The 21867-nt window shown below is 32.9% G+C and overlaps 1 protein-coding gene across 2 annotated transcripts; it reads right to left on the bottom strand.

Moving 5' to 3' along the window:
• Positions 1-4343: 4343 nt before the first annotated feature.
• On the bottom strand, positions 4344-8140 carry LOC116146540 (probable mediator of RNA polymerase II transcription subunit 26b). Of its 2 annotated transcripts, XR_004130523.1 has the most exons (9): positions 7117-8138; positions 6947-7015; positions 6774-6856; positions 6275-6327; positions 6038-6165; positions 5886-5913; positions 5459-5769; positions 5293-5383; positions 4344-4957 (listed from the first exon to the last, which is right to left on the bottom strand). XR_004130523.1 is itself a non-coding variant. In XM_031431952.1 (8 exons), the coding sequence occupies exons 1-8, from the start codon at positions 7585-7587 to the stop codon at positions 4877-4879; spliced, it is 1224 nt and encodes a 407-aa protein (XP_031287812.1). In that variant the 5' UTR covers positions 7588-8140; the 3' UTR covers positions 4344-4876. The 2 variants fall into 2 exon arrangements, 1 of the variants encoding a protein (XP_031287812.1); XM_031431952.1 differs by lacking the exon at positions 5293-5383 and having other exon boundaries at positions 7117-8140.
• Positions 8141-21867: the final 13727 nt, after the last annotated feature.

Genomic DNA, 21867 nt, shown 5'->3' with positions numbered 1-21867 from the left:
CATAATAATTGTAAGAGATTAATGGTATTTATCTTCCAGAATTATAAACTAATAATATTGTAATTTTTTCTCATAAATTATTATAAAACTAATATTAAATTTGAGTTATTACATACACTCACGAACCACATTAATTTGAAATGCATTCATAGCAGAGATGAACTTAGGAATTAATTTTAGAGAGGACAAGCTAAAAATAATATGACATAAAATAGGAAAAGAGTGAATGAGGGGGTCAAACTAAAAATATTAAATACAAGGAGTGATCAAAGCAAAAAATCAAACTAAATAAATGAAAAAGAAGCTTTTGAGTGGGGTCACCAGCCCCCACTATCATGACATAGATCCGTTCATGATCCATAGTGAATAGAGAATATTATACATCGCATATTGTAGTTTTTCTTTTTCTTTTTTGGATATCTTTATAGGGAAGTTTTTAACAGTTCTAGAGAAGTATAGATAATGCTTTCCGGATATCCACCAAACATAGAGAAAGAGTCTTAACACAAGTTATTAGTTATTAACCACCATTGAGTGACCGGATGGTAAAAGAGTAAAAGAGAATTTAACATGATCTTCCAAGTTCGAGTCTCTTTGAGGGTAAAAGAGTAAGAGGAGGATTTAACATGGTCTCCCAAATTCAAATCCCCACAGTTATTAATAGGAGTGACTATTGATCGATAGTTTCAAGGTCTCGGGAGATTAGTTGAAGAGTACGTAAACTGACTCGGACACTCCTGGTCATAAAAAAGAAAAAGGAAAAAAATATTAGTTATTAGTTAAAGGGAAGATTATAATTAAATACATGTAATTTATGAGTAATACCAAACTATATTTGAAGAAGCTACTAGTAAAATTGAAATATGATGTAAGCATTATGAGTTATTAGTTTGGTTATGGGTTGAGCAAATAAAATAAAAAATTGGTGAGTTTACCTGAAATTTGGCAGATTATAATGAAAATATGGAGGCAAAAATGACAACAACTTGGTTGTTTTATGTTTTGGAAAGCATAATGTAGACTTATAAGCTGCTGCCACCCAACCCATTCATGCCTTTGAAACAGACTTTTGCTTTTCCATTTCATTATTTTCATCACAACCCAACTTGATTTTGATCACCCACTTCATAATTTTGAGACACCACCAACCCCTTTTCATTTATTATAATCTCCTCTTAACCGATTGCACAAACCATTTAGTTAATATGTATAGACATAAATTGAATTATAAAGTATGTATTATTTGATTCTTATAAGTATCCCATCATTTATATCCTAAATATTGTGTTGTCATATACGGTAATAACATGTAAATAAAAATATTAAATGATATAGCAATTAAGGATGTTAGAAACACTTGGCGGGGTTGGATACTTTGCTTGCGATGTGTTTAATTTTTGGTTTCAACAATCTTCGCTCTCAATAATTTGGGTTTAGGGCTAAGGACATGGAGATGATATTTTCATGGGGATAGGGCTTGAGATAGTCGTTGGGTCATTTTTGCCCGCGAATATTATTAGCGGTAATAACAATGTTCATGTATGATGATACATTATTTAGAAGAATGTAAAATTTAAGCTAACAAAAGTAAGATTCGTTTTGTTATAATATAATAGTTGTGAGGTGGATGTAAAAGGCACAATAAATGTTTTTAGCACTAAACAGCAAATGGATGGGAATTAGATAAGGAATATAGCATATTCATTATTCACAACACAACCTACTTTTGACCCTTTGAGTAAAGCTTAGAATAACATTACCACTCTTTTTAGTTTTATACTTTATATATATAAAAATCTTTGGACAAAAGACAGGAAATCTTGCCACTCTTATACATATGCTTTATCTTGGATGGTGATGGCTTAACTTTTTCCAATCTTTATCATTACTTATTTAAGTTTAGTAACAAAACTTTGATTGATGTGATTATTAATATGTTAATTATAGGATTGTATTACCTATCATTCATGTAGTACTGACATATCACTAATCACATCAATTTGGATCTTTAATCTAATATTAGTATTAAAGACGAATGTTTTTTTACTAGGTTAAAACATTTAAAATTAAACACATGAATTGTCACATCCCACAAAAAAAACTAGAGAGTCTAAATAAAGACATTACAAGTAAATAATAGTTACGTGAAACTGGGCCAAAATACAGAGTATATACACCTAAATACATACAACTCCAACCAATAAACTACCATCCTCCAACAATCCAATTAATTAAATGTTTTTCTTAATACAAATGCATTTACATTAGATTATCTTATGTTCAACGATTGTGTGCATTTCCTAAGTTTAAGGATTGAATACCTACTTATAAACACATGTATTAACACACTTTTCAATTTAACATGTTTAGTTTTTAATGACAATATGTATCACATTGAGGTCATTTATTCATTTATGTGTAGATTAAGCACCTCGAAAAGTATTAAAATTATTCACATATATTTACTCATTGGAATGGAAAAATGAATAAGTTATAGTTAATTTCTCATCAAGCAAACAAAGAGAAAAAGAAAGAAAAAAAAAGTCAAAAGAAGTAGGCTAGTGGAAGAGAAACTAAGAAATGATGAGAAAATTACAATTTTATCCCTAATAATATTTGATAAAATAAATCTAGTATAATGGTATTATTTCATAACATTTTAGTCCTTCTTGTCAGCAAGACAAAATTTGGAATTTAAATTTTATAAGACTTCGGAATGAGGCCAAATGTAAGGGACTCACTTGTAGTTATCCCGAAATAAGGATACGATAGTTTGAGCTGTGGAACCCAAAACTCGCGGGTCCGACACGCCACTTGCCGCCACAAAATACGGTTAATTTCTTACATATGTAATACGCCATGCCTTACCTCATCCTTTACCTAATATTTGTAATTTAAACTCCTAATTACCCTTATTAAACATCCGTATCCATGAGGGTAGAGATGGTAATTTGGCTCATCGACCCGGTTCAAGTATTTATTCATTATTTTTTCTTAAATATTCAGGATCTTATAGAGGGGCAACTTCGTCTATTGGTAGTTGAGGGGTTAGGTAATTGAAATAAGTATTGGATTGGTTATGCTTCTATTTTTAATTTCCCTTATTAAATTTTAAGTATTTTTGAGTTGGCCTTCTACTTAAATTATAATCGATTTAATAATTAAAAAAATAAATAAAATTTGATGTGAAAGAAATATTAGAAAGTCAATTCATTAAATACTTAATAAAGAAAAAACAAGATTGAAGGGTTGGATAGATTGGGACATTGGGTTCGACAATATTGTTTGACATAAAACATTTGACTTAAATTACACGTGATTCATGTGTGATTATACATAAATGATTTTTGATGGATTTTTTTATGAAGAAAAATATCAACATTATATTAAGTAAAGAAAATATAAAAAGATTTATTGTTTTAATATTAAGTAAAAACAAACACACACGCATATAATTAATTAATTAATTAAACCTTAGAAGAAACGAAAATGATACTCAGACAATAAAAGGGATAACATTAGATTAGTTTATTAATATAATTTAATTAAGTTAAATTGTTAATCAAGTAATAATATTGGTTGGTTGGTTAATAAAAATTAATTAGATGCGTTGATAGTTTGACGAAGAGGGCAACGTGGAAAAGATGTGGGTCAAAAGTCAAAACTGGACTGCAGATTGAAAAGAAAAGATATACAAGGAAGGAGCCGGCATAAGATTCTTTTACACGTGTCATTATAATTGGTATTCAAGATAGCATTTGACTTTAACTTTTTTACCATTTTAATTTTCGCGCCAAAAAAGTAATCTTCAACTTTTAACTTCCTCCAACCACCTCATCCCATAAACTTCATTAGTTAGGGCTTTATCATGATTTGCTTAAACAAGATAAAATCCAACACATTTTAACTTTATCTTCTCTATAAAAAGCTGCTTACCAAATATTTCTTCCATCTATCACCGTCAATTAGCTGTGGCCGGTTTCTTTTAATAAACTTCAAGTGCATAAGACTTTACCATCTTGACTGAAATTCAATCAAGTATTTACGGAAGAAAGTTGAAACCTTTTACGATATTCGACATCACATATCTTGACATGTATTATAAGATTCGTTCAGTCGGCTACAGAGGGATATTGTTACATTCTTTTCAAGAAAAGCCTTTTCCTCATTCCCTTTGCCTTTACATAAAAACAACACAATTCTGTTCTCCCAACTTTTTCAATCAATTTTTTTACTTCAGCCATGTCTACAGCTTTTTTTTCTATCTTCAACTTCAATTCCTAAAGCTCCTTTAGGATAGATGTAAGATATAAAGTAGGGAAAAAAAAAAACAAAAATACCCGTTCCAAAATAACATTTAATCTCCTTATTTGCTCATACTAAGTAACTTACAGATGAGTATCACAACATATACGAGCACTTATTATGTGCAGAGTTAGCTACATTATCCTGCGAAATAAATGTTCCAATTGTGAGGGGAAAAAAATGTTTAGTAGTCAATCAAATGGGCAAGTACAAATCAAGACTCTTTACAGAAATTCATTCGAACACCAATTTGACAAGTTTGAATGAACAAGAGATAACCCACCCCCTAATTCTATCAAATCAAGTCTCTACGACTCGATGTTCTGAAATGTACGACTAGAGTTTCAAAAGTTGTTTTCTCCGTGTTTCAGAATCAGAATGAACCTCTCTGTCAGGAGTGAACAAAATCTTATTGCTGATACTTGAGAGAGGCAAGACAGTTACCCGAGGGTTTGGTCTTCTCCCATCAGAGCTTTATAAATGGAAGAAACTTGCGAGGCTATCAAAACAGCTCCAAAGTGAAGAGTTTACCGCCGACCATTTGCCCAATGCCTGTTATGGTTCCCAGGCCTCACGTGTGGATTTCTATGGCCAAGTCCTTGCTTAGGGAGATCCTGCCAGTCCATGACTTGTATTGTCCTTTGCTTCTTTGCTGTTAAACACAGAAAAATTACAGTGAAATGTCAGAGTAGCTTGATACTCGCTATTAATGCTGCCAAATATAAACTTGACATCTTGTTTTGAATTTATACCAAAGTTTTCAGAATTTAAACATTGAGTCTATGTCAACTAATCCTTTAAGTCTCATTCTTTTATTTTCTGTTCTCTCTTTCTTCTAAAACAAAAATTCTTGAAAAAACCTCTCAGAAATGTATTTCAAATTCATTCTGATTAGATGAATGAGAATCACGAATCTTTCTTTGTATTAACCACATCCCCCATCAAAAAACAGAATACATAACATAATTTGCAGGGGAAGAGGCAAACCATTTTGAGCTTGTTGATAACTCTCTTGAAGTTTCCTCTTTGTGGCTTCAAGTTTTACTTGGACCGCAATTTCATCTGAAGATTAGAATCTCTAGTAGAACAAGACATATAGGTCAGATAAACTTCATGGTTATTGATTCAAAAATAAATGAATACTTGCACTCACATCTTGTTGACTATTCTGTGGCCTCTTATGGATGGCAGCCTTATCTGTTTTTTGCTGCAACTTTGATTCATTATTTATTCTTTGCCCCATACTTTGCTTGGGAGGTCTACCGGGTCCAGAATTGGTGTTTGGAGGTTTATTAGGTTTCGCAAGAGATTCCTGTCTCTTCACTTGTTGACTCTTATTGTCCCTGGCACGCAAATTCACCTCATCTGTAGTTTGCTGTTTTCGCTTGACAATACTCTGCTGCTCCACTGATGGTTTTCTTCCATTTTCACGGTTCTTGATGAATTCCCCAGTGTTCCGAGGATCTGAAACAACATTCCCCCATTCATAATTATGGATCTTAGAAGTGGGGAATTCAAAAAAAGAACCGAACAGCTAAAGCTATATAAGAGAAGCATAAGAGAATGGAAATTGAACTCACTTCCATCATCATCCATGCCATCAAAAAACTTCACGTATTGCATTTATGGAGACATCCCAAAGAAACATAATCTAGTCAGTATACAGTGATAAAACAAAAATGCAAACCAATTTTGCAATTAAATTTGAAATAGAACGGGAGAAAGACAATACCTGTGAGAGCTCTATTCCAGCGGTTGGAGCAGCAAAGAAAGCTAAATCATCCAGAGGAGGGGAAGGAAGCCCTTCTTCTTCGTCAAGAACAGATGGGTCCACAGAATCTGGTGTACCTTCTGCTACCACTAAATCCATTGATAAAAATAATTTCAAAAACCAGTTTCAATTAACAGAACTGAAAAGTATTATAACAAATATATAGAAATTACAAAATAATTGCGACCATGTTCCTACCTGGAATAGCCTTTGTAGCACTGACCCATTCATCCACCAAATCCTTCCACCCCCTGCAATTCACAAAAGCAGTTTAGAATAACCATCATAAAAATTTTATACTGCATTCAACTATGGCTACAATGAAAATGAACAAAATCAAGCATCATCTCATGCTCCATCACAGAAGTGAATCCAGCAAAGCAGTAATTAACCAACAAACTTGAAGAAGCAAAAGGACACATGATTGATTAAGTAATCAGCATATTTACAGATGAGCTAGAGGAAAATTAAAAGAAAACATCAAACAAAAAAGGAACAGAGAAAACACAGTTGATCAATTTCACTAAACTTAAAACAGCGAGTGTAATGCCAACAGGGCTGTTGATCCTCTAGAATATACATGATGACAAAAAACTATAGATCAAATTTAGCAAACAGCAATACCACCGAGTTCCCTATCAACAAACAGAAAAAGCCCATAAAAAGTTATTGTTATCTACAAGAAACAAACCCATACTCGATAAGAGTTCGAGAAAGATGTCGAATTTGTTTGGAACCATGCTTCCTGAGGCCATTAACAGCCTTCCCGATCTCAGTTGCCTGGAAAGAGGTTGAACTCTATTAGTCCAAAAACCAGAACCAAATCAATTTCTGAGCCAATTCAAAGACTAAAGATAGATTCAATCAAACCTTGAGTGTATCCACAGTCAAAGCCATCAATTGAAGCCTCCTCAAGCAATCAAGCAACACGGAATCAGACTGTAACAAACACAAACCAAAACACCACTAATCAGACAACCAGAAAAGCACAAAATAAACTCTTGAAGAATTCTCAAGAAAAATAAGCCATTCATCCAAACCTCATCTTGGCTGTTGTCAATAATCTCTTTAATTCTCAACACCTCTCCAACAATCTGTGACTTCTCTTCAATCTCATCAGTCAATGCCTCAGCTTCTCCATAGCTAAAATTACTAAGAATCTGATTATCATCATCAATATTCACATGATGATCATTATCATTATCACGATCATCCCCACTACTATTAACCTTACTTTCTTTACTTCCACCGCCTTCATCTCTTTTACAACCAATCATATCATCTTCATCATCATCAGACTCGTTACAGGGAACATTCAACTCCACCCTTTCACAGCCTAAACACCGAGTCACTTTACACGTAAACAACTTCTCCGCAATTCGATCCCTCCTCAATCTGAATTCTTTTGGACAATCCAAAGCAGCCACCATCACCGCGTGGTCGATGATATCGAAAATATCCCCATTTGCAGTACGGAAATAGTTTCTCCAGTTATCTAAAGACCCTGACATGATAAAACAAACAAATCCCGGATCCGATACTGGTCACTTCAGATCAAAATATCGGATTAAAATGGATTTTCATAGGGTCCTTTCAATACCCAGAAATTCAAAATTGAATTTCAGATGAATTCGGGAAGAACCCAGATATTAAAAACTTATTTTCAGACTAATTCGGTCGGTTTCAAATAGAAAACAGAGGATTGAAGGTGCTTTTGCCTATCAAAATGGACTAAGAAAGATTTAATAACAATATTTTTTTTTTCTGGGTTTTCGGATGTCGATGAGGAAATGGATTACGTCAGGATAGGATTTAGAGGATATGATCAAAGAGAACAAAAATTTCTTCTAAGTCTGACACACGAAAACACGAACAATGAAGAAAAAACAACAACGTAGTTCCTTGGAGAGAAAAGAAAAACCAAAGCGCAGTTAGGGAAAACCGAGAAAAGATTTTGGAAATTAAAATTAGGTACAAAACAAGAAAGCTATGAGAGGGTTTTTTTTCTTTTTTTGGTTTTCTGTTTCTGTTTTTGTTTTCCCTGTTCTGTTTCTGTTTCCTTGTAATTTTGTTTTTACAATTACCAGGTGGTGCAAAACGCCAATAGGTTTTTTATTTTATTTTATTTTATTTTTAAAAAAATTGATAAACCAGAAACTCAGTCACTCACTCTCTCTTTCCTCTCTCTTTCTCTAGCAACTTTAATTATTTTAATAAGAGAAAAATGGTGCTTGTTTTGTTCTGTGTATTTGATCTCATCACTCGCAGAAACAAATTGCTTGTAATGGAAAGAGTGAGAAAGTGCGAGAAAGAGAGATAAAATGTTTGCTTTTTTGGTAGGAGTAGGAGATTTGATTTGTTTAATTAATGTTAATATTATTATTATTAATTTATTTTTTTAATTGATCAGATTTTTCATTTATTAATTGATAGTGGATTGTGTATTGAGAGGTTCTAATCTGGGTTTAGCTGGCCACTTTATGGGGTTTGACTCTACTTATAATTTATTTTTTATTATTTTTTTAATTCCCATTCAGCCATTCTTATCTCTTAAGACTCTTACAAATCATTCTTACATTTATGCTCTTTAATTTTATTTTATCTTTAGTTTAATTACCAGAAAATCCAATTTGGTTTTGTATATATTTTTATGTTTATTCCCCGTTAAGAGAGCTATTAAATATCTTCCCATTTTCAAGGTTTTTTTTTTTTTTTTTTTTTTAACAAATCTAATCTCACAACATTCTCTCACAATCTTCGATGTGATAGCTCATAAATAGGTAAACGAAACCTATTTACGAGCAGATCAATTACGAACTATCACGTCGAGAGTTATGAGAAAAGATTATGAGATTGGATTATGGACCCAATATATATATATTTTAAGATCTATGTTAATAAATATTTTCTAAACATTATTAAAGCTTGTTTTAAGAAACATTTTAAGTTTTAGTTTTTCTAGACACTAATAAAGATAACCATCGATGCTTTTATTCGATTAATAATTTTAGAGTTTAAGAGAATAATTGAGATACATATAAATTCGTTCGAATACCTTAGTGAAAAAAAAAAAAAAAAAAAAACCCTTGTTTCAATACTAATTTTATATGTATATGGAATTAATATGAATTCATGTAACTAAGATTTTATTAATCATAATATATTCGAGAAGTGCTCTTCAGTGTATGTGCATCACTATTCTTCTTTAGATTTTTGTCATTTGAAAATTTTTAGGAGCTGACACGTGTTAGACGGTGGTGTAAAAGTGGAAGTGTTCTGGTTAAAAGTTAGAAGCTGAGAGGATCCACGAATACGATTGAAAAGTCGGCTCCTCGTATTGGATTTACAATGACAGACTGTCACCCAAAATTGAAAGAAAGGTAATTAACTATTTGACACGTTAAGCAATCTCAACCATTGAAACGAGTGAAATTAGGTAGAATTAGAACCACAAGCAATGCCCACAAGCGTTACAGGACCGTCACTCTAGATTCAAGTTGTTGGACTTTTAACTGGCAATTGTGTAGAATACTAGAATTAGACTTGTGTTAACATAAAGGTTAAAATGGTAAAAAGAAAAATAATATTAATGCCATAATTCCTTGATATATATCTTTTCAAAAATCGAAATTAAAAGTATACCTCCTTGATAAGGAAGTTAGTTAAAATTGGTTGGAAAATTGTTAAAGAGAGGTTAGATGTGTATTTCTAATTAAACTTCAATTAAGCTATCCTAAACAATATCAATAGATTTTTTTTTTTTTTTTTTTTTTGGTAAACAGACCAATCTCAAAGGTTTATTGAATACTCTATAAACTCAAAAGATCAAGTAAATTATAATGTTATTGTGGTAAATAATTTCGAGGTTTGAACCTAAAACCTCAAGGAATTGAGCAAACTTAAATAATATTAATAGTTTTTCAATAGTATGAAACCTTTATATTCAGAATGTGTTTTCTACATAAAGCTAAAAAATTTAGGGATAATACTATCTTTCCAAATTTTTGTAGACAAACTTTTTCATATAAACTGATATGATCAAAGATGATCTAGTGATTTTAAATTAAAAATAAACTTTTACCCAGTTATATTTTATTATATTAATTTGTATGAGAACGTTTGTAAGTGTTGTATTACTATAAATTTATTGTCTAATTGGTAAGCCTTATTTATTATTAAAATAATTTTAGTGTCAAAAGTTTGTTTGGTTACATTTCAAGAAGAATATATTAGTAATTATTTAAAGTTTTTTTTTTAAAATGTTAAAATATCTAAAATATCCTCTAATATAATTTAAAATAAAAAAGATATATTATTTTATGAATTGAAAATGATTTATTTTTTTATTGTTTGAAATTGGCATGTTATAGTTTAACTAAACATAAACATTAAATTGATAAAATGTTACAAATTTGAAGTTGTACACGTGATATATTTCTCATAATAAATTTCATGTTTTTTTTCAATATTAATACCTTCAGTTTTTGTGAAGAGGGGATTATTCCCTGCTTCACATGTTTTGACTTTTGACCAAGAAAATAAATGACTTTGAGCTTTTGAACATTTTTTAGTCACTCCATTAAAAGTCAATTTTAGATATTTTTATTCATTTCACGTTTAATGAAATAGTCTAGCGACTCTAGTGGTGGAAAAATGACCCGCCCGACCTGACCCGCAGTGGGTTATAGGGGTTGGCGGGCCGGGTTAGGCTCGCCTCTTGGCCAGAAAGGCTGGCCCAACCCGACCCACCAACCCTAACTGGGCGGGTTATGATGCGGGCCGGGCTGGGTTAGCCCATAATTTCTTTTACTTAATTTTTTCTTTTGTGTAATTGTTTTTAGTTAACTTTTCAAATATCAATAATTCAATTAAATTATTTTTTTTTTGTTAACATTTCAAATATTAATTTGATTTTAATACAGTAAAATTGTAATATAAGAAAAATTAGATTTATTCATTTATCAAAAAATCAAATAAGTAATTACAACAATTATTGCCTCGTTAAAAACCTTACCAAGAAAAACCCAATAGAACAAAAACTTGGTAAGGAAAAAAGAGTGCAATAATTGACAATTAATTTACAAGTTACAATTTACAAAACAACTAATTTGGGGGTTGACTAAGACCTCCTTCATCCGTATTATCTATATTACAAAATTGAAATGATTATATTAAAATATCGTCGACAACCTCGTATTGATCATGATGACGCGACCATCCCCAATCTCGAAGACATGTGAGGACTTCAATCATTTTTTGTGAAAGTTTAGTCCTCTTTTCATTTAAAATTCTTCCACTTGTACTAAATGTTTGTTCGGATGAGACGGTTGAGACATGAACAGGGAAAACATCTAAGGCAAGTCTTGAAAATACCGAAAAAATACATTTTCTAGTTTTCCAATATTCTAAGACATCAAAGTTGGCTCTTTGTTGTGGATCTGCTGGTAACACTTCGGGGGTTCCCAAATATTGGTGAAGCTTATTACTCTGTAACTGCATGGAGGACAATACATTCGTTGTTGGTGCTTCTGAAGAGGAGGCTGTGCTTCGGGTTTGGGTCCTCTTCGGCCTATTTTGTGCACTCTAGGAGTCGAAGTCTTCATTTGTTTCTTCTGATGCAACTTCCCTAGGTATTTCGCCTCTTTGCTGGTTCTCATACCTGTTTTCATATTGCAAATATACCTCTGCAAGACACTCTCTTACCTCTCCTAGTTGATTGGTATATGCTTCGTTTTATAAATTTTCAGTTAATGTGGCTAAACCATTTTCTAAACATGTTACTTTAATTCTAGGATCGAATGTAACACCTAAACAATAAAGAAAAGGAATAGGTTTCCAATATTAATTTTTTTTTTCCATTGCCTTTATTGGTCTCCCTAAAATTTCATTGTTTCTGTTTTTTCTAAATAAATCTAAAATTTTTATAATTGTATGTATTACCAATAGACTAGTAAGATAATACACACCAGAAAGTTGTAAAGTGGATTGGTAAAATTTTTTAAAAAAAGAATGAAAATTTTTAGCTATATGCCAATCATTTTCTACCAAATAATGAGGACATCTATTATTTGCTACAAAATAACAAATTAAATTTGCATAAGGTAAACATGAATCAAACATTAAATAAATACTATTTCATCTAATAGACATGTCTAATGCAAAAGTTCTAGGAGACATATTTGATTTTATACAAGCATCTTGAAATTCAACATTTCTTTTATTACTATTAATAATCTAAGCTAAAGAATCCATAATTCCATCAATATTATCTCTAATTGTTTTCATACCACTTTTCACAACTAAATTAATAATGTGACATGCACAACGTCGGTGAAAAAACTTCAAATTATCATAAAAGGATAATTAATTTTAAAAAAATCAAGAGCTGTACTATTAACACTTGCATTATCTAAAGTTAAACTCATCACTTTATTAATAACATCATAATCTTCTAAAACTTCAACAATTTTATTATAAATGTGTTGACCACTATGATCCACATCCATTAATCTAAATCCCAATAAAGATTTATTTAATTTACATTCGTTATCAAAATAATGACTAGTCACACAAATACAATCTTGTTTAGCTCTACCACTCCAAATATCGGCTGTTAGAGCCACACTAACATGACAACTATGTATTTTATTTTTTAATTTTAATTTCATTTTCACAAACAATTTTATTAAATCATTTCTGGTTGCAGTTTTAGAATAACTTTTAAATCCTAAAAAAAATGAATTTTTAATAAATATTTCAAAATATTTATCTTCAGCCATATTAATAGGTTGATCAGTTGCAGCAATATATAAAACTAATTGTTCCTTATATATATCAGAATTATAATGCCAAGTAGTACCCATATTAGTTATTTGAGTTTGATTGGTTTATGTATTTCCATGTTGAGTAATATGTTTATTAGTATGCATTTTTAAAGTACTAGTACCATTACCTGAATCAGCTTTATAAATATTTCCACAATACTTGCATCTTGCTTCTTCACTTGAACTCCATTTTCTGTCTCATAAAACTTATTGAAATGCACCCAAACGTCTGATGTGTCCCTGTCGTCGGTTTCAACAGCAGTTGATGAACCCGCTTCTGCTTGAGATGAAGTTGGACGAGGATGACGATTACGAGGACGACTTCTAGAACCACCGGGAGCTGTAGCAGCATGGGGAGGAATCAGGGGAATACTATGAGGTGTATCGGATTTTGAGATTAGGAAAACGAGACTATTTGAATCTACTGCATTTATGTTAGTAAATTCAGGGGACTAGGATAGCAGTTTCCTTCATCATCGAAATTGATGGGATGGAAATACCTATCCATTGTAGTTTAAAAAAAAAAAAAAAAATTTGATATAGAAGAAATGAAAAATTAAAGAAGGAGAATGGGAATTTGGAAATATGAATTGAAAATTGCAAAAACTAATAAAAATTAAAATGAGAGCAAACTGACAACAAAGAGAATACTTGAGAGACTTCAATAGAGATTAGAGAAAATGAGAGAATGAGAGAATTTGAGATGTGAGAAAATATAAGAGTTTAGGGCCTATTTATAGAAAAAAAGGGGAAAAGAAAATGACGAAAAAGACCCCTCCAACTGCTATAAAACAACTATATTTCAAGGGTAAAAGAGGTATTTGCAAAAAAAAATTATTATTTATTTATTTTTTTTAAATTTTTTTCGGCCAACCCGCTAGGTTGAAAAGGTTTTTTGTAAAAAAAAAAGAAGTAACCCGCCGGGTCGCCGAGTTGCCATATAAAAACCCAACCGGGTGCATGCAGGTCGGGTTCAACCCGGACCACCTATATGAAATACACGTACCTGTTTAGTGTCCTATTATTTTGTAACAATTCCAAATTTCTTTAATAATTTACCTACTACTTTATTTACTCTCGATATTTAATTTAATGGCTTGAGGGTAATATGTGTTAGTAAGATGATATTAAGGGTAAATTATTTTTTAAGAAATTATTATTATTCAATCTTCCAACTAAAATTTTATTAATCATTATAAATGTAGACGGTAAAATTTACCCAAAAGTCATTTGGATTTGATCGTGTGATGAATGAGTCTCTAACAATCTCATAGACCAGCAAAGAAGAGTGAATGCAAAACACTTGGGGACATCGGTGTGGTGTCGGTCGTAGGCACTCCAACGCTCAAGCCAGCACGGTTATGAGATATTTACTAAGGTTGTGAGCAGAAAAGAGTTTATCGAGAGTGTAAAGCTAGGACGCGACTTATCGACGTAGAGTGATCAGAACTCAACTCTACACGAAACTTGACTCTACAACAAGGAAATGTGGTGGTTCTTGGGAGCAAGAACTTAGTAAGCTAGAGAGGGGTTGTCATTGAATGAATAATGAGAAGGTTGACATCTGTTTGTCTATTGAACCAATGAAGCTTAAGTCCTTGTAGAACTGGGTGTTCTCACAATAGATTTTTGAGTAAACATGAAACTCGTAGTGTTAAACCATGTAGGAGTAGGAGTACTAGTCAATCCTATTGTGGGATGAGTGTAGATTGATAAGCTAGAGCCCGAGGTAACTTATCTTGTAGAAAGACCCAACTCGTGGAATGACCCAAAATGTAGGTTGGCCTAATTCATAGGGTGACCTTGATCGTTGAATGATCCAACTCGTAGAGTAGCCTAGGTTGTGGAGTATGCTGACTCGTTCTATGGACCAGCACATAGAATAGGCCGACCTATAAAACAGTCTTTCTTACAAAATAGGTCATCTTGCTAGATAGTCCCTTTACAAGATGGGTTTTGATATGGGCCCAACTAGAGTTGGGCTGTGTCATTAAGCCTTAAGCTTTTGAGCAAACCGGAGTTAGGCTTTTGGCATGAGCCCAACCGGCGTTACGTCATGGCTTGAAGCCATTTGCTATTAGGCCAAACATGGTTGGGCCCTAGTGCGGAGCCTTCTACTATTGGGTCAACCGGAGTTGGGCTATGGCGCGAAGCCTTTTGCTATTAGGCCAACCATAGTGGAGCGTTGGCGTGGAGCCATTTGCTGTTGGGCCAATCGGGAGCCCAATACGGATTTTTGCATCAACAATAAATAACTTATTTTTGTTGGTATTTGACTCTACTATTATTTTTTTAATTACTATCTATCATTTTTGTTTTCATTCTAACTTTTCTTAACAAAAAAATTATGTAGATGACGATGAATTAACAAAATTTGATTTTACTTGTGATTTGTTTTCCTCTTTTATTTAAAGAAAAATGTACAAATCTTACTAACACTAACATTGCTTTCAAATACTACATGTTGTTAGGGTAAAAAGTCCTCGGCCCAAATAGGCCCAAAGACGAAGTCTCCTTCAACAAAGCACGGAGCCATGGCCCAATTCCGATTAGGCTCACAATAGAGTTCGTACATTAGGCCCGCCCATTACACCTGCCATGTTGCTCACTGCCTGAGCTCAATCAAAAAGGTCCTGATTCATTTGGACCTCATCCTCAGCCTGCCTGGGTCCGAGCCTATTGATCCTAGACGACCTACTAGACTTAGGGCCTACCTGGAGTCTAGGGTTGCCTACTTACTCCAGCATTATCCAAATTCTATCGAAGAGATCCATTATTATTTTAATTCATCTAAGATCCGTATCTTAGACCCGTTGGGACTCCCTTTCCCACTAAGGTAAGGGAGTCAAAGTCTTTTTTTTTTTTTTTTTTTTAACAAAACCTCAACTCCTAAGGACTCATAGTCCTATTAGGACTCGAAGATCCTACAGTTGCTATTTAAATCAGAGGCCAACCCCCCCACTGGACGCACAAATTACACCTTCTAACCTCGTAATTCTCACTCTTGGGAACCTCATATCACTGCCGTAGTTGTAGTCTCCGACTAGACTTCTGGTAACCTTCTCTTTCCACAACCCTCACTAAATTAGCCTCACTCAACCTTGCTGACTTGAGCGTCGAAGTGCCTACGGCAAACACCATCCTGGTGTTTTCCATTCGCTTCACGCTTGTTTCCATTCGTGTGTAGGTGCAACGGATTGCTGGTGATCTGAACCTTACGGGATCATACACTATTTCCGTAAAAGTAGATTTTTTGCATCTACACATGTATGTCAATGTTTTATTTCTAAAATATAATAATAAATATATTTATATGTTTAGTTCTAAGATACGCGCGCGCGCGTGTGNTTTATTCATTTCACGTTTAATGAAATACACGTACCTGTTTAGTGTCCTATTATTTTGTAACAATTCCAAATTTCTTTAATAATTTACCTCCTACTTTATTTACTCTCGGTATTTAATTTAATGGTCTAAGGGTAATATGTGTCAGTGAGATGACAATAAGGGTAAATTATTTTTTAAGAAATTATTATTATTCAATCTTCCAGCTAAAATTTTATTAATCATTATAAATGTAGACGGTAAAATTTACCCAAAAGTCATTTGGATTTGATCGTGTGATGAATGAGTTTCTAACAATCTCGTAGACCTGTAAAGAAAAGTGAATGCGAAACACTTGGGGACATCGGTGTGATGTCGGTCGTAGACACTCCAATGCTTAAGCTAGCACGATTGTGAGATATTTACTAAGGTTGTGAGTAGAAAAGAGTTTATCGAGAGTGTAAAGCTAGGACGCGACTTATCGACGTACAATGATCAGAACTCAGCTCTACAATGAGTATCGACGTAGAATGGTTGGAACTTGACTCTACAACAGGGAAATGTGGTGGTTCTTGGGAGCAAGAACTTAGTAAGCTAGGGGTTGTCATTGAAGGAATAATGAGAGGGCTGACCTCTCTTTGTATATTGAACCAATAAAGCTTGAGTCCTTGTAGAACTACGTGTTCTCACAATAGATTTTTGAGTAACCATGAAACTCGTAGTGTTAAACCATGTAGGAGTAAGAGTACTAGTCAGTCCTATTATGGGATGAGTGTAGACCGATAAGCTGGAGCTCGAGGTAACTTATCCTATAGAAATGCCCAACTCGTGGAATGACCTAAAATGTAGGTTGACCTAATTCATAGGGTGGCCTTGATCGTAGAATGATCCAACTTGTAGAGTAGCCCAGGTTATGGAGTAGGCTGACTTGTTCTGTGGACCAACACATAGAATAGGCGGGCTTATACAACAGTCATTCTTACAAAATGGGTCATCTTGCTGGATGGTCCTTTTACAAGATGGGTTTTGATATGGGCCCAACTAGAGTTGGGTTGTGTCATTGAGCCTTAAGCTTTTGAGCAAACCGGAGTTAGGCTTTTGGCATGAGCCCAACCGGAGTTGGGTCATGGCTTGAAGCCATTTGTTATTAGGCCAAACAGAGTTGGGCCTTGGTGCGGAGCCTTCTACTATTGGGTCAACCAGAGTTGGGCTTTGGCGCAAAGCCTTTCGCTATTGGGCCAACCATAGTGGAGCCTTGGCACGAAGCCTTTTGCTGTTCAGCTAATCGGGAGCCCAATACGGATTTTTTCATCAACAATAAATAACTTATTTTTGTTATTACTTGACTCTACTATTATTTTTTTAATTACTATCTATCGTTTTTGTTTTCATTCTAACTTTTCTTAACAAAAAATTATACAGATGACGATGAATTAACTAAATTTGATTTTACTTGTGATTTCTTTTCCTCTTTTATTTAAAGAAAAATGTATAAATCTTACTAGCACTAACATTGCTTTCAAATACTACATGTTGTTAGGGCCAAAAAAGTCATCGGCCCAAATAGGCCCAAAGACGAAGTCTCCTTCAACAAAGCGCAGAGCCATGGCCTAATTCCGATTGGGCTTGCAACAGAGTTCGCACATTAGGCCCGCCCATTACACTTGCCATGTTGCTCACCGTTTGAGCCCAATCAATAAAAGGTCCCGATTCGTTTGGATCTCATCATCAGCCTGTCTGGGTCCGGGCCCATTGATCCTAGACCACCTACTGGACTTAGGGCCTACCTGAAGCCCATGGTTGCCTACTTACTCCAGCATTATCCGAACTCTATTGAAGAGATCCATTATTATCTTAATTCATCTAAGATTCGTATCTTAGACCCGCTGAGACTCCCTTTCCCACTACGGTAAGGGAGTCAAAGTCTCTCCTTTTTGACAAAACCTAAACTCCTAAGGACTCATAGTCCTATTAGGACTCAAAGATCTTACAGTTGCTATTTAAACAAGAGGCCAATCCTCCCACTGGACACACATATTACACCTTCTAACCCTGTAGTTCTCACTCTTGGGAACCTCATATCACTGCCGTAGTTGTAGTTTTTGACTAGACTTCTGGTAACCTTCTCTTTCCCTAACCCTTACTAAATTAGTCTCACTCAACCTTGCTGACTTGAGCGTTAGAGTGCCTACGACAAACACCATCTCAGTGTTTTCTGTTCGCTTCACGCTTGTTTCCTCGTGTGTGTAGGTGTAGCTGATTGCTGGTGGTCTCAACCTCATAGGATCAGACCCTATTTTCGTAAAGGTAGATTTTTTGTATCTACACATATATGTCAATGTTTTATTTCTAAAATATAATAATAAATATATTTATATGTTTAGTTCTAAGCTATATATATCTGTTTATTTATATAATTAACTAATTATTAAAACCTAACTGAGAAATATAGTGCTTATTAAAACATTAACTTGAATTAAAAATATATTCAAGAATATTATTGATTATTTAATATATCATTGAGTAAATTATTTTCTTATATTATTAAAATTTAGTAAAAGTTGATCAAGTGTCTAAATATAAATTCAAATTAATAATTAAAATTTTAGTTTGAATAGCAAATTAATTTTTTAATACTGATTATGTAGTTTTACGATCAATTATAATATCTATAATTTTTTTTTTTATTTCGATTCACTATTTTAAAATTAGTATGTCTTTAATAATTTCTTGAATGATTATTTTTATTATTATTGTAAATGTCTAAATAAACTCTAAATTCTAGAATTATGCTTAGCAATATTAAGGCATATTTTATATCAATAATACTACACCCATAACTATTTACAAATTAACTAATGACGAATTATCACATCAAGAGTTGTGAGATTTTATTGTGAACCTAATATTATTGTCTCTTTATATGCCATAAGAAGATTTGTAGAGCTATTATTATTACTAATCCTTTGATATATTTTTAATTGTTTTAATAATAACAAATGAATCTCTCCATGATCTCGTTAATAATAACCATTGTCCATTGGGATTACTTTACATTTTTAAAAAATACGAGTTTTTTCACTATTTTTCTTATTTGTTTTTATAAATTTCTTTCTTTTGTATATATGCATAGCTAACTTGTGCCAATTTTTACGTACTTGAGATCCACAGTTTACTCAATTAATTAATCCCTGCATATGCATTGAGTGCCTCAACATCAACAAATGAAGCAATGAAAAATGACAAAATACGCAAACGTGGTACGCAAATTCAACAAGAATCACACCTGTATCTTTCTTTTTAAAAATTTATTTTATTGAAATTCTCTGAATATGATTCGTACGTGGGAGTGTAACATTGAACGCGACGCGTCCGACACATGGCCATGCGAATAACAAAATGCGACACGTTTTACAAAACCTCAATAAACTATTCGACGCGTATGATTCTATCTTACTGGATCGGATACGAGCGACCATGACAGTGATGGTGATTGGTGAATATAAATTTATCACACCCACAGAATTTATGCCACGTGTAGTATTTGTTCTGTCAAAAGCTCATCAGTTATCATGCACGTGAATGGCTGAGTGAAAATACGTCGATTTTCTCGGGAAAGGGTAACTTTGTTAGCAGAGTGGGGAAAACTTTAAAAAACCCCAGTATTTGAGAAAATAACAGTAAAACCCTGAATTATTACAATTTGTGAATCGAGTACGGGGAATTTTTGAGAGCCCCAAGGTTTGGTGAAAATATCAACACCCATAGGTTTCGGAAAGTGACACCACCAACCCGAATGTTACTTTTGACCGGTATTGTTTATAAATATATTATAAATCAGTTACTAAAGTAATTTGTCATCTCCAAATCAGGTTTGTAAATCCCAAGGGCATAAGCAAGATTTTGATATAAAGGTAATAGATTCATAATACAATTAATGGTGGTACTGGCATTGACATTTTCTTCAAAGAAACAAAATCACACACTTCTCTTTAACCGGCCATTTCATCAACATCCTGAACATCAGCCATTGACATTTTCTTCAAAGAAAAAAATCACAAACTCCTCTTTTATCTTACCCACCCTATGAACAAAGTCTCATCTCAATCAAGAATACCATCAAAACTGCCCAATAATGGGGTGGGTAATGGTGGTACTGGCCATTATTTTCAACTGGAATTTATTTGGTACATAATTGACTTTGTGATTTGTTCTTTTGAGTTTGATGATTAGGGAATTTTTTTTCATTTTTTTTTTTTTCGTTTGGTTGAAGAATGATTAATGGTGAAGTTTTAAAGAATGTTTACAAATTGGGTGTATTTGTCAGTATCGAATTGTTTTGAGGTTGAAACATAGACCAGATTTTAGTGACCCCAAAGAGATGGACGAGAAGTGAAGAAGGATCCCTGATTACATCAGTCAAAGATACTTAATAAATAGGCAGGCCTAATCAATGTACCAATAGGTGAGTAGCTAAGAGCTAAGTCAAATGAAAGAAAACACACAGCACGGCCACATACAGGAGGACAAAGTCAGTTTAAGTGTGGGAAAGCAAACTGGTCAAATTTCAACTGTAACACTTGAACTTAAAATTTTCATTCAATCCTTTATTTTAACCAATCATTAAAAATGAAGTTAATATTAATCAAACACATTTTGATCGATCATTAGGTTATAATTAACCATGTACTGTTTTTTGTAAATAATCAATCACTAATTCGGATTTGATGACGCATATAACTGTTTTGTTTTGAGTGTTTTAAGATAAAAATTTGGAATAGAAAATACTATTTTATAAAAATAACAAGCTTAACGTAAAAAATAGGTGAAAATGGGACGATAATGAAGTCGTTATGTCGACATAGAAAATTGATTAGTGAAGTTGGGCGTTTATTTAGACTTTATGAGTCGTGGTTTTAAGCCTCAAACAAGGTGCAGTCAATAGTCCTTAAGATCAACTATATTTATAAGCAAACCCTAATTAATTTATCCAAAGTCAAACTTGACTATTTGGTTTAGTGAAGAAGAATTCAGTTCCCACAACAACTACCTATTGAATTTTAATTTTAATTTCATCTTCTTTTAGGGTTTTACTAGCATATCTACCACGAGCAGATGCAGATCTACCAAATCGTGTTAGGTAAATTTATGTGATCTAGCTAGCTAAAATTCAAGAGAATTCCGTGGCGTTATTCATAATAATGATGCAGATTAAAATGGACATTATTAATCTAATACCATTCAATTAATTAAGTTGTAAAATGCAATTTGTTTTATTCAGAAAGATTCGTCAGAGGAGCGTAGGTATGTTCAGATTGAGGAATTAATTATATAAATTTAACATAACGTAAACGTGTTATGGTATTAAATATTAATGCGTTTCCAATAAAAAATAGTTTGATTTAATTACAAGTTCCAATGGGAAGTAGAAAAACAGTAATTAAATTACATTGACCAGAAATGTTTTTCGACACATTAATTATAAAGTGTTTTTAATGACATTTAAACAGTTTTAATTAATAAAAATGTTCCTATTTTTCTTGTTTTAGCAATGGTCTCTTTAGCATTTCGATAGAAGGGATAATCTTGACATTCTTTCAACAAATAAAGAAATGGTTGAGATTTTATGTTTTCTAATTGCGA

This window comes from Pistacia vera, unplaced genomic scaffold (genome assembly GCF_008641045.1).
Source record: "Pistacia vera cultivar Batoury unplaced genomic scaffold, PisVer_v2 Contig479, whole genome shotgun sequence".
Taxonomy (NCBI): Eukaryota; Viridiplantae; Streptophyta; class Magnoliopsida; order Sapindales; family Anacardiaceae; genus Pistacia; species Pistacia vera.
Note: the sequence above shows the minus strand (reverse complement) of the source record. Positions and strands in the feature narration are given on the sequence as shown.

What these genes read in the sequence shown, in the direction of transcription:
- LOC116146540 (XM_031431952.1), bottom strand. Translation starts at nt 7,587, where the DNA reads ATGTCAGGGTCTTTAGATAACTGGAGAAACTATTTCCGTACTGCAAAT. An exon ending in TGACTGTGGATACACTCAAG is followed by an intron (nt 6,857 to 6,946) that starts GTTTGATTGAAT and finishes ACCTCTTTCCAG; the next exon opens with GCAACTGAGATCGGGAAGGC. An exon ending in CTTTCTCGAACTCTTATCGA is followed by an intron (nt 6,328 to 6,773) that starts GTATGGGTTTGT and finishes TGTGAATTGCAG; the next exon opens with GGGGTGGAAGGATTTGGTGG.